The 15,627-nt window shown below is 37.2% G+C and overlaps 1 protein-coding gene across 3 annotated transcripts in view; it reads right to left on the bottom strand.

Annotated features, from left to right (window-relative positions):
- Positions 1 to 15,627, bottom strand: part of CYTH3 (cytohesin 3) — a 48,897-nt gene that overhangs the window by 11,125 nt on the left and 22,145 nt on the right. Inside the window, exons 1-9 of one of the 3 annotated variants that reach the window (XM_019281630.3) lie at positions 14,715 to 14,830; positions 12,736 to 12,818; positions 12,114 to 12,178; positions 11,625 to 11,691; positions 7,422 to 7,540; positions 4,829 to 4,909; positions 2,689 to 2,801; positions 1,481 to 1,629; positions 584 to 696 (exon numbers count right to left, since the gene is read on the bottom strand). In XM_019281630.3, the coding sequence (XP_019137175.1) occupies positions 584 to 696; positions 1,481 to 1,629; positions 2,689 to 2,801; positions 4,829 to 4,909; positions 7,422 to 7,540; positions 11,625 to 11,691; positions 12,114 to 12,178; positions 12,736 to 12,801 (773 nt within the window). In that variant the 5' untranslated portion in view covers positions 12,802 to 12,818; positions 14,715 to 14,830. Of the gene's footprint in view, positions 1 to 583; positions 697 to 1,480; positions 1,630 to 2,688; positions 2,802 to 4,828; positions 4,910 to 7,421; positions 7,541 to 11,624; positions 11,692 to 12,113; positions 12,179 to 12,735; positions 12,868 to 14,714; positions 14,831 to 15,627 lie in introns of those variants that run through there. The other 2 variants (XM_039560443.1, XM_010392450.4) reach the window with 2 other exon arrangements.

The raw sequence follows: 15,627 nt of genomic DNA, 5'->3' as shown, positions 1-15,627 counted from the left end.
TGGAAAGCAATCAGATACGTACCTCCTAATGCAGAATAAGCAGAGACAGCCAGTCACAGAACAGAAAGGTGATAGGTCATAGGCCATAAGGAAAACAAGAAGGCACATTTAAACCACTCATTAAAAAATCATAGCCAAAACCAAACCAAGAGAAACTCACAAATAATATGGAAAAAAAAAAGACATACAAAAGTAACTATTTGAGGAGACATCCTTTTTTTGTACACAGAAAACTGTGTTGAAATATCACACACAGTTTTCTGAAATGACCTTATGGAGACTTAGTTGTTATTTATCAGTCACAGCATGTGGTAAATACCATGTGGTGTTTCCTTTTTGCCGCCGAGTTTTTATTTCTCAGATCTCAGAAATAAAACTCCGAAGTTTGAAACAAGATTGCTAATTTGGGTATGCAAAATAAGAAGTAACAGCCTTCAGACGCAAAGGAGCTACTTATTTTGGTTCACACGTTTTTAAATAAAAAGTTCAACCTGTTACCTTCACGAGAAAGCAGGTAGACACGGAGCAGCAAACATGCTAACAATGAACAAACATACAGCAGCAGAACTGCCCTTGTGACTAACCTAATTTCAGCAGCCAACCTTCTCTATCTGGATTAAAAAATGTATGCGTTAGATCATTTCCATCATCCTCTGGAATTTTAAATGGCTCATTCTTAATACTTTCATATAAATTCTAGAAAAATAAAGAGGAAAAAGACCTTATTAATGAATGTCTTAAGAGAAAATGCAACCAGGATATCTTATTGCTTCATAGACCATTTCTATAAAAAGCACAGGAAATACTGTCCATAAAATTCTGGACCACCCCCTTGTCAATCTTTGCTTTCTATTTTGATCATGATTGATTTTAAACTACTTCATCTATAAGCAAGTCTCTCTTCAGTACAAATTTCTTAAGCACTCCTAGCAACGACAATTTTATTTTATCTTCAGCATTTAGTATTTCAAAGGTTTCAGGATCAGTCTCATTTAGTACAAGTTTTGCCAAATGAATCTGGGTTTTCAGAAAATGGTGTAGCCCATCACACTGTCTTACAGCAGTAAATATTTATACTGATTTCTCAAGGAGGGAGCTCCACAAGACACATGAAAAAAAAAGAGAGGCAATAAGGAAAACCAAAAATTTTTACTATTTTTTCTGACTTATCTAGAAATACTACTCTTTTTCATAAGAAGCCAATTGCACAAGAATTTTGCCATAAGCAAACTACTGAGAGATGCACAGAGCATTTACTCTGAAACAGCTTGTTCTCAACAAAGGTTGGATATAGGGAGAACTAGCTCAAAGTAGCTGTGAATATCAGAATATGCTTCTTTCAGCTACTCAAATGGTTACACATCCTAGAAAACGCTCCCTTGCCTTCCCTTGACAAATCTGCCTGAGAACTGTTGTACATGCTTTTAAGTCTGCTATTACAAACACAAAGCCAGGCTTTGTCTTACCCAGCCTAACTTACCCTTAGCAATTCCTCTGGAAGGTCTCCACCTTCATTAATTCCACGATTCATGGAGATAAACCTCTCCACTGTGGGTTTATCTCGCACGTTGTGGTTGTGCAGGCTGGTATTCAACATAATGATGGCAAATGAAAGCACGTAACATGTATCTGAAATCAGATTCGAAAAATGGTTTACCTTCCCATGTGCTGTGTGTACAAACCCGTAAAATTAGTATATACCTCATCCTGACTGATAAAGGAACACTCAAAACATCCTGAATGCTGTACATAAAAGTCTAAAATCTTTCTTTAAGCTGTTGAATTAAGCCCAATTTAAAAAAAAGGTTACAATTCAAATAACAAACAAGTATAAGAAAATTGTATGAGAATAAAAAAAAAATTAAACTCTTATGAAATCATTGCTATCACCCTAAATTAACATTTCACTTCAAACGCTGAAGTGTTGGGCAAAATGTTCTCTGCACAGATTTTGCCTAAATCATAGTGGTGGATGCTATAATAAACCTGGTCCATCAGCCTCCTCCTACTCAAAGTATTTCCAAAGCTCTCTCCAAAGAGAAAGAATGGTCTCTTCAAAATAATATTTTGATTGCATTTAAAAAGACTGAAAATTACATTGACTCAATTTTGTGGCATTCAGCAGGCAGCTAGCACTACTGGATAATATCAGAAGATGACAAAGGAAATCTTATCATGCTTCTTGCCATGGTTATGATTATAGTAAATTCTCCCAGAATTCAAGTACAAGACTCTGTGTAAGAAAAAGCAGGATGAAAACCTGCTAGAGAGAGGAAAATTGTGCCTGCATCTTCAGCAGTTTGTTTTCAGTAGCTATTTTCCTCTCTAGCAGCTACAGACCTGCTTTACACCAGCCTTTTCCCATCCTATCTAATCCTCAAATTAAGTGATCAAGAGGAAACTATTTGTGTATATAACCAAACAGACCAAAAATGCCAGGGCATTCTGTGTAGTTCTGCGAAGCTTTATAAATGAAAATGCATTCTGACCATAAGTTTGCACCTCCTGGATTAGACAGTCACATGTTCTCACTTCCCAGGTATTCCTCATTTCACATATTATTTTATCCTCAACTTCCAAACTGGCCATTATCTCCTTGCATCAGATGTATAAGAACATACATATATATATATAAAATTGTATTTGGACCATTCAAGTACTTAAGAACTCCTGTTTCCTGTGACTGACCTGTAGACTGGAAGACTCCTGGGTTACAAAGGCAATAGCGTGAAGCAAAAGCTTCCATCATACGGTCAATTTTTTGAGCCTCTCCTGGGAGTCTGAAGCTCCACAGAAACTGCCTACAGAAGGGAAGAATAGTTGTTAGACTCATTCCAATATTTACATAGTAAGTATTTATTACAAATAACCCAAAACAAACGGAAAAAGGAAAAAAAATCAGCAGTGCCTATATAGAATGTCCTAGAAATATGTTCTCAATCTCTCAACACACAAGTCAGGAGCTATTATAAAGCAACATGCACAGATGGCTAGCCCAGTAACTCAGCCAGCAACACTGCATGCTATCAGGCAAGATAATATGGCAGTTCATATTCTGAGGCTCTCTCTTTTTTCCAGCCTAGTAAACAATTTTCTGTATGCATCCCATTTTTGCCACGAGAATGCTATGGGGGGAAAAAATGAGTTCAATCCTCCCTGGGTTTTCTGGCTACAGAAAGCAATGAACAGTCAGCTAGACTTTATTCACAATGTAAAAAGACACAATACACAAAATATTTCTGGTGTAAGGAGAGAGAAACAAGGAATACAGAAAGACTTAACATATTTACTTAAATTCATACAAAACCTTTTAAAAATGGTAACAACAAGAAAACCCCACTGCTTAGAGAGGTGCTGCCTGTCTACTGTAAGCTCACCCTACAAGAATCAGACCTAGGTCGTAAAAAGAGCAACTCATGCCATCATTTCAGTAATTTTGTAATACATGCAGCAGATCTTGCTGCTGCTTAGCACCATGAACTGGAATACAGAGTTGACTTTTGTAACTATTTCTACACAGAGGTACGCTGGAATGCATACAGGACAGAAGTCTTCACAAATTTATTTTGGCACATGGTGGCACTAAAATGTTCCAATTAATTTCATCATTTATTCTTTTATCTCTTAGCAAAAGAATTATCTGAATTAAACCAGGATCTAAACCAGCAAAGTTACATGCTCTGCCATGCAAAACAAGTTCTCACTATTCCCTGTACACTGGATGCCATATAACAACCATTTGTTCCTGTCTTCACCAGTTTTCATTTCAGGACATTATATTCAAGTGTCACAGGCCATCTTTAGTTTGTCAGCTCTATATACTGTCTTTACTCACCTCGTGCAAGGTTCCAACCCAGATCACGAATTTTGTAAGCTACCAAAATACAAACATTTAATAGTAGCAGCTGCTGAGGAAGAAGAAAGTCAAACCTAACATCAAATTGGGTAAAAGAGACAGGAATACGAAGCTTCCCAGACAAGCTTCAGCAGCCACAGAAAAGGCTTCTTTGGCTCAAGCCTCAGGCAGCTCAAGTTATCATCACCACATCATTCAACCATAGCAAAGCTGTTCTGACTCCACATCACAAGGCACTGCACCAGAAACAAAGATCACACGGACACTTCCATTTATCTGGTGTCAGGAGGGAGTCACTCGCAGCAAAAAAACCAGGCAAAACTGTCTAAGCCAACTTAATTTGCTCAATCTGTTACAGATTTTCACCAAGTTGAGAAGGGATCTCACAAGGTCACTGTATGCAAGCATCCCAGATAAATCAAGGGAACTGTTCACATAGCAAGGGGAAAAAATAAACTAAGAAATCACACTTTCTTTCACATGACAAGTGGGAAACTGAGGGAAGCAGAAAGAAATCACTAATTTCAAAGTTTACCTCTCTGTGACTGAACATAATCAGTGACTATGGTCAGAGGATTTCTCCCCCTCCCTGCCCAGAAGGACAAGTTGAGGTGGAAGAAAAGGAGGAAGAAAATTATTTAAGTAAAGAGCTTATTTCTTTTTTAACCTATCTCTGTGCTAAGATAGAAAACAGATCTTCAAATCTCCACATATGGCAGGCACACCAAGGAGTAACAGCTGTTTTAGTTGCATGTATTTGTCTGAAATAATCAGGAGTTTTCACCCCCAAAGGCAGCACACACACAAGCCATCAGAAGGGTTAAACGGAGCTGTCTCTGCTCACTTGCACAGTAATTTGTACAGTTGTGCTGAGCTGTAGAGCAGCTTTTTTACAAATAAATCAACACAGTGACTCATATAAACATGCAATTTGATAAAGGGAGCTCAGGTCAAAAAACAGAAAGAACTCACCTTAAGGCTTGTACAAGATTGAGATCAGCGAACTCATGGAGTTCAACAAAAGCCTGAAGAACTTTAATATTAAATTCATCTCTGTGAAAGACAAATTAAATAGACGATTACAATTCTGATCTTTAAAGACTTGATAGATACTTTGATTTGCTTCTGAAAATAAATAAGGAAATAATCATACTGATCAAGTCATCAGAAAATCTACACATTTATTTGAGAGGTATTTTAATATTTAACACTAGTACTTCGCCCATTTTTGCTGGTAGGTTAGCAAAAGCCAGTACCTTTGAACTGATTTTAGAACTGCTTATTTAAATAACCTAAAAAATAGCCTTGCCTTCTTTGCTTCATATTTATTATTACTGTGCCTGCCTTGACATAGGAGGATACCTGAGAAATTTATTCAGTAAGAAGTCTTTTGCAGAAATTGTCACGAATTCTTAAAACAATGGTTAATGTAAAACTAATTTCCTTAGCCATACAACATATGATAAGCAAACTACCTTTTTTCCACTCTAAGAACAGAAAATATTAAAGCAGTATCTTAATTTATGTACAAAGATAAGAAACAAAAACTTATTGCTTCTATTGAGTCTATCCAAGAAAAAGAACAGCTTTTTAGAAGTGCTGCTTAGCATGTACCCTTACTCCATTCTCAAAAACTGGTACAACAAAGTTGAGTAAAATCAGAATAGGTTTTGAATGGACTTCCTCTCACCCATCTCTTAGACTGGTATGTAAATCATGAGCCAAATTATGCTTTGTTTAATACAAGGGTGCTTGAATGCAGAAGAAACATTTAAACATTAATGAACACAAAACTGTGTGGATGGACAGAACTTGGCCTAAACCATGCCTGAGTTCATGTGCCAGAAGAATAAAGGTTTATAATCCTTAGGGTGTGCTTTAAATACATCACCAAGACAGAATGCTGCGTATCAGCCTCCACCCAAAAACAGAAAGGTGTGCACCCACCAGGAATTAGCTGCTGCTTTGCTGACTAACTGCATAGTCAGACTAACCTGTAACACTCAGGAGGAAATACCTTAAAACCAACTGTTCATTCATTAGCAGATTCCCACATTGTTTACAGAAAAACACACCAGTTCTGTCAGCAAATCCAAGCAATTCTCATCAAATTTAGCAATGCACAATTCAACTGGGCAACTACTTTTCAGTGAAGTGGCATGAGAGTGTAATAAAAGAGCACTTGAGAGGGGTATGTTTTTACTCTAAGCCAATTATTTATTTTGTTTATAGGCATGCAGTACTTGTGCTGGGTACACCTCCCAAGACACAAGCCAAATAACACAAATGCTCCAGGAAGCCACTTAAAAAAAGAAGTGAAGAGTTACCCACATAGAAAGAAATCTTAACTCTTTTTTAGGATGTAATTCATCCCTCATTTATTATTATTTTTGCTGTATTTTTAAGTGTTATCTCATTCCATTTTTACATTCACTTTTTTCAGTTTGCTGAGTGCTGTTAGACTATAAAAGTCAGTAATTTAGAATATATCCTTTATGGAACAATGTTATATAAATATTTCATTCTGTTGACTAACCTTGTCTTGTCTTCAGCTATATTTAGCTAGAATACAGAAGTAATTTATGATGGGCCCCTGAGAGGGGGTGGCAAAGAAAGAGAGAATGTCCTCAGACATAATTCTGCTGTATAAAAACTGTTGACATGTCTACATGCTCTGCACAGTGACTTCATAACAAAGATCTATTTTCAAAATGCTCGTATTACAGTAAAAACTTTCACTGAACCTATGAAAGCCAAGAGGAAACTGCTGAGCAAAAACCACGCCACTGATGCTGGAACCAGACTGAAGAGTGTCTCAAAAGGGACCTGCCACAACCCATCACCACAGGAGCACATCCTAAATGAGTCACCTCCGAGAGCTCCCTAAGTGGCACTGGAACATGTGCCAGCACGTCCATACACACACTCCAACCCACTGCACTGCTGCCTCTCTCAGCTGCCTTTTTAAAATCAGTTCCTGGGTTGCACAGCAATGCAAGTCATTTGCATTCTGATTGTGTTTTGCAACAGTGTGCATAAAAATGCACACTGCATGTTTACTGTACCAGGATTGATAAGCACTGGGCGCAGCTGCCCTTGGAGACGCCTTCTTAGCAATGGGACTTCTGCATGCAGGGAAGTGACTACACCAAAACCTGCTTGTAACTACTGTCCCAGGAAGTACCTCTTTTCATAAGTAATTTCTCTACTGTCAATTATTACTGACTGTAAATCATTCCTTCTCTGGACACAGTACTAAGAGTTACCAGTAGTGTTGCAACACAACTCTCAAACATTCTAAAAGCTCATGGTATTAAATACTGCACTACTCCAAACAGTAAGTTACAGTTAATTAAATATCATTCCACAATGTACCCATTTAAAAATTAACAACCTAACAGGAAGAAAACCTATCACAATACTGTAGCAGTTTTACATCCCCACTGTAGCTCTTCCAGATCTCAGGGTACTCAAGCAGTTCTTCCATGCAGCCTGTGAAAGGTACCCAAAACCTGTACATGTGCTTTGTGAGCTCAAGAGCAAAGTTCCAATATTTCTACTTTACCTTTCACCGAGGTAATCTCCAATTACCGTTTTATTTAATCCTTCTCCTTTATAAAGGAACTGTGCAATGTCTTCTGCAGTGTTGTGCAGGAGGTCATTTTCTATCAGAAACTGTATTCCCTAGGAAGAGCAATTCCAGAGGAAAAGGAATGTTATGTCTTCTTCCACAAGCATTTATGTAAATATCACTCGTAACATTTGGTATTAATATACTGACACATATACATAGCTGAGACATATACATAGCACATTAAGAACTACATTAACTGACAGATTTTTATTTCTTTTAATAAAATGGTAAACAAATGCTTTTCTGTTAGACGAGCAATATTTAGTCCTGGTTTTAAGATGAAAATGAGAACACATTTTTAAGGCTAGAAGTACTAGGTGGCAGTTTGAATCCCTAAACCACAGAGAGATCAAATATTAATGGAATAACGATTGCATGTTGCTCTTTGGAGCTAATGCGTGAGCTGGCCTGTTCCCAACATTGCATAAATGTCTGCAGAGCTGTAATCTGCAAAATCATATAATGAAGAGGTACGTAGAAACAGCTTAATTACCACCATGACACAAAATAAAGCATCTGGTATAATCTACAAACTGCAACCCAATACATCAAGCCACTACTTGCAGAAGGAAGTCACAGCTGAAGATACTGAAACCGGTTTAAAAGAGTTTATGCTGACACTGGGATTATCAGTGAATTCTGGTTGTGCTGGAACTAAACTATTCACAAAGGACTGGAGCTACACTAGTCACAAAGGGCTGCTCAGTCAGGCTGCTACCAAAGGCAGGTGGAGAGTCTTACCCTGTCCCTCAGAGGGTACATGATCAAGCCCCAGGACTCCTACTCCTCCACAAATTACTGCCCTACAACTGGCACACTCTAGGGAAGCCCAGAGACCTCTCTGCAAAGCGGCAAAGAAAGGAGACTAAGAGTTACACAGAGATTATGGAAAGGATGGAAGGGACATTGTTCTGACACCGAGCAGGTCATGCAGGGATAACCATCCTCTTTACAGCCCACAGATCCCAACACAGATGTTGCTACTCCTGATGATTTCTTCAAACTGTAACAACATGCTGGTGAAAAGCAGAAATGGAGACTCTAAGTAACCTTAATGTCTTGGATTCCAAATAAGTACCAAAGAGGTTAATAAATTATTACTAATATGCTCTACTAGAATATTTCAGAATTTCAGAAATACTAGTTTTTCAATTTCTGCAAGTAGAGTATTATTTACTTCATTTCAACTGAAAAAATTGCATTATTTTTTTGATATAGCATAGATAGCCCTCTAGTAACATTCCAAAAAGTTACTATCCTTCTGTTTGGTTAATACTAGTTTTTAATAATGAAATGGTTGCCTGTCTGAGAAAAAAAAAAGTCAGTTTTCTGACTAATTTAACAAAGAAAGTGAACTGTGATGTTATAAAGCTTGAAGCTTTCTTTAGAAAGTCTGGAATGCAATTCTCTCAAAACGATTTTATCATCATCTGAAAACTTTAGATGCCAGGCTGGTACTCTGACAACTTAATATTTTCGTAAGTCATTTCATAACAGATATGATTTCTTTACAAAAAGTATATCCATTATATCTTGAACCAGAAATTGCTGAGCTTTCCTCAAAACTGATCCCTTCAAAGCTTATTTGTACAACATTTGACTACAAAACATAATACTTTTTCCCATACCAAGTTATCCAAAAAGCTCTCATCTCTGACAGTAGAATCTTTCCTCTGATATCAGAAACAGCAGATTCCCTTGTTCAACACCTGGACCATATTATTCATGCTTAGTATAAATAGACTGATCTGAATAGGTGTTTTGAAGTTGTGCAAGTTACTGATAATGGACTTGACTAAAAGTATGGAAAACAAATTTCTGTGCACAGAAGCAGACACTTCACCATACTGCAAAAATCAATTTAATTTTCCTTTTCCTGGATATTTTAAAAATTATTACTAAGATGTTAAAAGAACCAGAAGTCAAACAGACAGGAAAAGGAATTTGTCTGGGACAACAACTTCAGCATCTGGAATAAATGGCAAAAATAGGCCAAGCAAACCCCCACCACCTCCTACACTATCTTTTGTCTTGATGCAAATTTTCTTTCTGTAGACTGACAGGAGACAGATGACAGCTGTACTAGTTTAACTTCCCCACACAAAACTCACAGCTACAGACATATTTAATATTCCCTACAAATATTGCATGGATTTTTTTTAAATCACTGCAGCAAAATCTGCTTTGAATTTCATCGCTTTTACAGTAGTTCAATTACAAATTTTGCAGTTATTTAAACCCTGTCTTTGTCACAGTGAATTCATTTCCTGGGCCCAACACAGGCAGTACCAACTTCAGCACTGCACAATTTCAAGCACCACTTTGTCTGTGCACAGGGATTCTTGAAGTGTTTTACAAACTTTTACCATTACAGCCCTTCCCACATGAGCTCACCAAATCCAAACTCCCAGGTACCCTCTATGACATCATGGAAGTATATAAAACACACCTATTTTCAGAGGGAGCAAGGCAGAATTGCTCTACACACACACTAGAATGTGTAAAGATCTTCAAATACAATGATAAAAGAAAATTACCTCACTGTGTTCCTGCTAATACAAAAACATGAGACCTCTGTTACCTGGTTTAAAGGAGGAAACTTGGTAGATTCAACCCAAGTATTACTACCCCAGTTCTCTGGCATTCCTAAATCCAGATACCATCTTCCCTCCTGTTTATGAATGAAAAAAAACCTTTTCCCAATGAACCCAAGGTAGCTTTTCCCAGCAGCAGAAGGATGTATACTTGAGCTGTCTGTAACTTAAAGTAGCAGCTGCAAACAACACCATGACCCAGCTTTAGAGCAGACAGCTACTGCAGCCACCACTGATCCCAGGCACTATTAAGAAATTACTACTCTAAGACTGTTTACCACATTTAAATTATGTTGCAGTAGCAATATGGCCATAGCATCTATTTATAGAAATAATTTCATCCAGGAAGAACCATAATAAAAAATAGTTAATGCTGGAATGAAAGCATCTGACATCATCCTGTGACTTTGCCACAAACTTCTAGGACTTGAAAGAGCTGGAGGACAACAGGAAAGTACCAGGATATTTGGGGGTTTGGCCCTCAGCAGAAGTTAGGCAGTCACCAAAATGGAAAATAAAAGACATGGCCAGCAGTTTAGAAAGGGTTCTTGTACTTGAGAATTTCTGGCAAACTGAAACAGTCTGAAGAACAGAAGCCACCACTGTACTTGGAACATTTCAGAAAAGACACCAAAATGTAAATTAATTCAATACAATTGGAAAGAAAACATGTCAAGAACACAGAAAAACAAATGCTAAATGATTTCCAAAAAGACCCTAAAGAATACTCTTCACAATTTCAGAATCTCAATTACAAACAATAGAAGACAGTAAAACAAAGGAAGGAAGATGAAAAATGAAAAGCAAAGGCTAAAGGTCTAATATGTCAAAGAAGCTCTTTTATTGTAGGGGATGTCTGTAAGAGAATGTGCAGGTCCCCGAATTTTCCAGAAAATTATCAACTATTTAAGAAACAGAGAGGCACTCCAGAAAGAAGAACTGCATTACTTCTTGGCTAAATGCAGAGCAGATTTCTTGAAACTGGTAACCAAGTTTGTACAAGTCAGATGGGTACACATCTATATGTACATACATATACACACATGCAGATGTTCACACGCGCCTTTTCCACAAACAGACTTTAGATATCCAAATACAAAAGTCTACATGAGAACAAATTAAAAGACATGGTAAAGGCATTTTGAAAGATAAAAATAGGAGAGCATTAAAGAATAAAAAGTATGGCCTCACTAATAACCACACATCAAAAATTTTTTTTAATTATATTTGACATATCAACATAGAACACCTCTGTCAGGTACAAAGCAAGCCAGGTCAATCAATATCTGGCATATTTGATTGTTGATAAGTAACCTCCATTATCAAAGATTTGCTTAAGTGAAAGAAGCACACAACTGGCACATGACCTGATCACTGCTTCCAATTTAACCCTCTGCTCCGTGTGTTACAGGACATGCAGTAAGGCCTGTGAACTTACATTATCAGAAATGTTTCTTAAGAAAAACATGAAAGTATTTGTCACAGATCATACTACAAGCAGAAACTTGATTTCTGACAAGTAGAAAAAAAATTTCTCTACCTTCTTAGGGTCCATGTTGAATTTCTTCCTTCCCATGGCTATTTGCTTATTTCTTTGTGTAGTTTTGCTACATATGGAGACAAAGAAGAAACGAGCACTTACCAGCTGCTCTTTTACAAAAACAACAACTTCTGGATGAGCTTTTAATTTGTATTTTGGCTACTTTGAATGTTCCATTACAAAACCAAGACATCCACTTTTTATAACGGAGAAAATTATGATACTATTTTCAAATCCCTTAAGCGACTGCAGCTTCAGAGACCCATATCCTTATCAACTGGACAGTAAAATATTACACACTATCCAACATATTCTCTAGCCAAACAAATGACACACCTGCATGGGATAAAGTCAGGCTTTAGAGACTTTATAACAGACTAAATAAAGGTGGATCCATTGTTTGTTTAGCATGGGAAAGGTATTTTCACTTGCTGTTCCTGGAAGACCAAGGTCTTAACTGAATCATGTTCATATGTTGGCATTACTTACCTTTCTTCTACACTAGTCAGATTATCAATTTCAGTCATAACCTCAGCAATTTCAAATTTTAATCTCTGTCAAAAGAAGGAAGGACAATACATTAACCTATACTAGAACTCCTTTTGAAATCATCTATCATATAATAATACGATAATTAGGTTCTATTTTCTAATATTTGTTATTTACCAGAAGAAAAGTGAACAATCTTAGGGCTTCCTTAGATATTTAAAGATTTTACCACAACTGAATGACTGTTAAACACATGAACCTGCACTCCCAGTGAGTGCTTGGGTCAGAGCACGAAGACCAAGCTTCCATTATCAATTAAGATTTCTTTATCCACATTTCTCACTCGCTCCTATCCTGGATGCAAACCTGCTGTTTAATGAGCTTTTGATTATAAAAATCAAATGTGGACATCTGCACATATTGCATTACAAAAAATTCAGAAGTTAATATTTTTAAAAGCACACATATGATGCATAAATCCTGTTCATAACTAGGAGTATTTAGCTTAAGTCATTTATATGCTTTTAAAACCATTACCTGAAATTCATATCTAGGTCTGCAGCTTACTGTAACTTAATCTACTGAAGCAGTTTTCTAAGGATCTTTCCAGTAAATCAATTACCTCAATGTCATCAATCAGTTCTTTTTTCCTACGACGAATATTTAGAAGCTCTTCTCTTTCTTCCATGGAGAGGTCATCAGGCACTGGAATAGAGCAAAACGTACAATTCTTTAGCATTTGCAAACATACCTCATCATCACAGAAAACTTAATAAACTGATTAGGAAAAATAAGCTTACATGAAATATCAGGACATTTCTTCTACATCATTTTCAGGAAAAAGAAACCAAACAAATCAAAACAACACAAATGAAACCTAAATCTAATCTATTTGTAATCTGCTTTATAAAAATCCTAAGTAAGGTAATTGAATGAATGACTATGAACAGAATCTATCTTTCAAAAGAAAGACAATGAAAGGAACCTTGTTATCACACAATGTGGCAAAATTTGGCTCTACAGCTTAATTGCTGAACTCAAGTCTGGTATAATTCCTATTATATCAGTAACATACTAAAGTTCTTCACGTAAATTAATTATGATTCAGAAGATATTACTGTCTTCCAGAGAAAAAAGCCAAAGAATAGCCAGTGATGTGTATCTTGGTGCTTGACCTCAGACATCACTTATCCCAGCAGTGCCCTTCATTTGGTTGCTTTGGAGAGGTGCAGGCAGGTCCAACCCAACAAACGCCTGCAACACCAAGTACCTCCCCTCAGTAGGATACACCAATACAGCCGCAGAATCAGTTACCTAACACAAACATGGGCTTGGCATAACATCATTTAGGTGAGTCTGTAGTATTTAAGTCAATTTTAGGTCTCTCCTTGGCCATACTAAATCAAATATATGAGCCTGCTCATAAAAATCAGTTGCTACTGAGGATGCAAGTGTGTGTGTGTGTGTGTGTCACTCACCCTACCCTTACCCTGTCTCTCTGTCTGACAACCAGCAAACATCAAAGATTATTTGCACAAAACCTTTGCTTTTCTTGATGCTGCCCAGCAAGAAGCTTCTTTGGACAGCAATTACTTCTGCTCATTTGTACAGCACTAGACACCAACCACAAATATTCACCTCCTGTGCGATGATCCTATAATAACAGTTCTAATGCTACCCACTTTCTTGGAAATAGCTCCTTAATTACAGAACAGCTTTTCCTTCCAGCTCAGTAAAATGGAACAACAAAAATAATTAATAAGAAATGTAAGAGCAACACACAACAAATGTAGTCATTTGGGATGGCCAAGGCCACTACTTTATGTCCTATACACATATAACAGACTGTAGCAAGAGGATTACAAAAAAAAAAAAAAGTTCAGCTTGAGAGGAGAGTTTTAAACACACATTTGGAACAGAGCTTCTGTTCAAATCCTAATAATGAAATATATTGATTATTTCAACATCCAGTGGTTAAGCTCCTTTCCTTTTAGGATCCTAATCATAACAAAATCCAAATGGTGACAGACCTTGTTAGACATGAAGTAATTATGGCAAATTATTTCATTTAACTACTCCAGATACAAACGTGATTAAATTACTTTCAGTATAGGAAATGACAGTCTTCTGTTGAACAAATACCAGACTTCAATATGTTTACCTGCTTTTATTCTCTTCATCTCGTCAGAAAGACACCCACTCCTAAAAATTTCTTGCATGCGATAGTGGTAGGAGTCTTTTCACATCAAACCTTATAAATACACGTGCCTACACCACACCTTTGCCTTACATGTTTACTCTGAGACCCTAAACCAAGGAGAATTAATGACTATACACACACTATGTACATACACCACAAATATTCCAACTAGTTAAGTGACAACTGACAAGAAAAAAATTAATATAGCTACCCAGTGCTGATTATAAAAGAGGCAAACCATATATAATCACTCTCTTAGCTAGGAAGCACATTCTGATAGCCTTAAAGCATTTCTGCAGTACTGTAGATGAAATTACACTGCAGTTTTACAGTAGCAGTATCAGTATGAGATGCTAAGTTTTTAACTCTTTGCTGCAGCAAGATGTTTTGGTAAATCTCACCTTTGCTGGCAACTGGAAATACTAATCAAACAGAAAATCATCTCTAAGCATTAAATATTCAGAATTCATAGATGGCGTTGCTTTTTCTTGAAGCTGAGTTACAAAACCTCTGGGTTAGCTGCTACCACAAGCCCTTCCCAAATCTGCACGCCAGTGAGCGGTACTGCAGCTTCTTCTCACTCTACCACGCAGTGAAGGCTCCTTGGGACACGTTTGGAATATCTGGAACAAGTGAAATTGCTTTCTTGGAATCAACATGAATTGTAACAGTTTTCTATGCATGAGCAACCCACAAAAAAGAGAAATCAAACACCTCAGTGTTTTCCTACAGCACCCAAATACTGTCTGCTGTGTTTTCCTCTCCTCTGATCACAGCCACAGTAGAGACAAGCCTCACAGTATAATTAATGATGCTGTTAGACAGAAAGGAAAAAAGCTAAATGGAGTCAGACTATGTTTTGCATTAGGCAATAGCATCAAGTATTTATCTGCCAGATACAAGACAAGCAGTCTGCTGGAAAACAAGATTCTGTACTTGGAAAGCACTTAGATAGAACTGGACATTAATGCAACATCTTTAAATAACAGTATTTAAATACCAGAGCCAAAATATTTCAGTATCTTTTGAGAAGAATAGAAGAGTCAGGATATAACTGAGTGGGAGCTACAGCACTGCTCAACCTCTAGAAACTCTTGGTATAGACAGTATTTTCCTTCCCCTCACACTACCAGCACGAGAAGGGATGATTGACTCTCCAGGATCACTCCCAAGAGCACTGTCCTGTAGTCACATGAACTGGCCTCTGTGGGATACTGAAGATGTCTGCCTTATTATCATCCTTCTACTGGTTGTCCATCACTGCCTCCCTTCTCCACTGCTGCTGTTTATGCTGTAGAAAACTTATCAGGGGGA

Source organism: Corvus cornix, chromosome 14 (assembly GCF_000738735.6).
Source record: "Corvus cornix cornix isolate S_Up_H32 chromosome 14, ASM73873v5, whole genome shotgun sequence".
NCBI lineage: Eukaryota > Metazoa > Chordata > Aves > Passeriformes > Corvidae > Corvus > Corvus cornix.
This window is presented reverse-complemented; position numbering and strand designations above follow the sequence as displayed.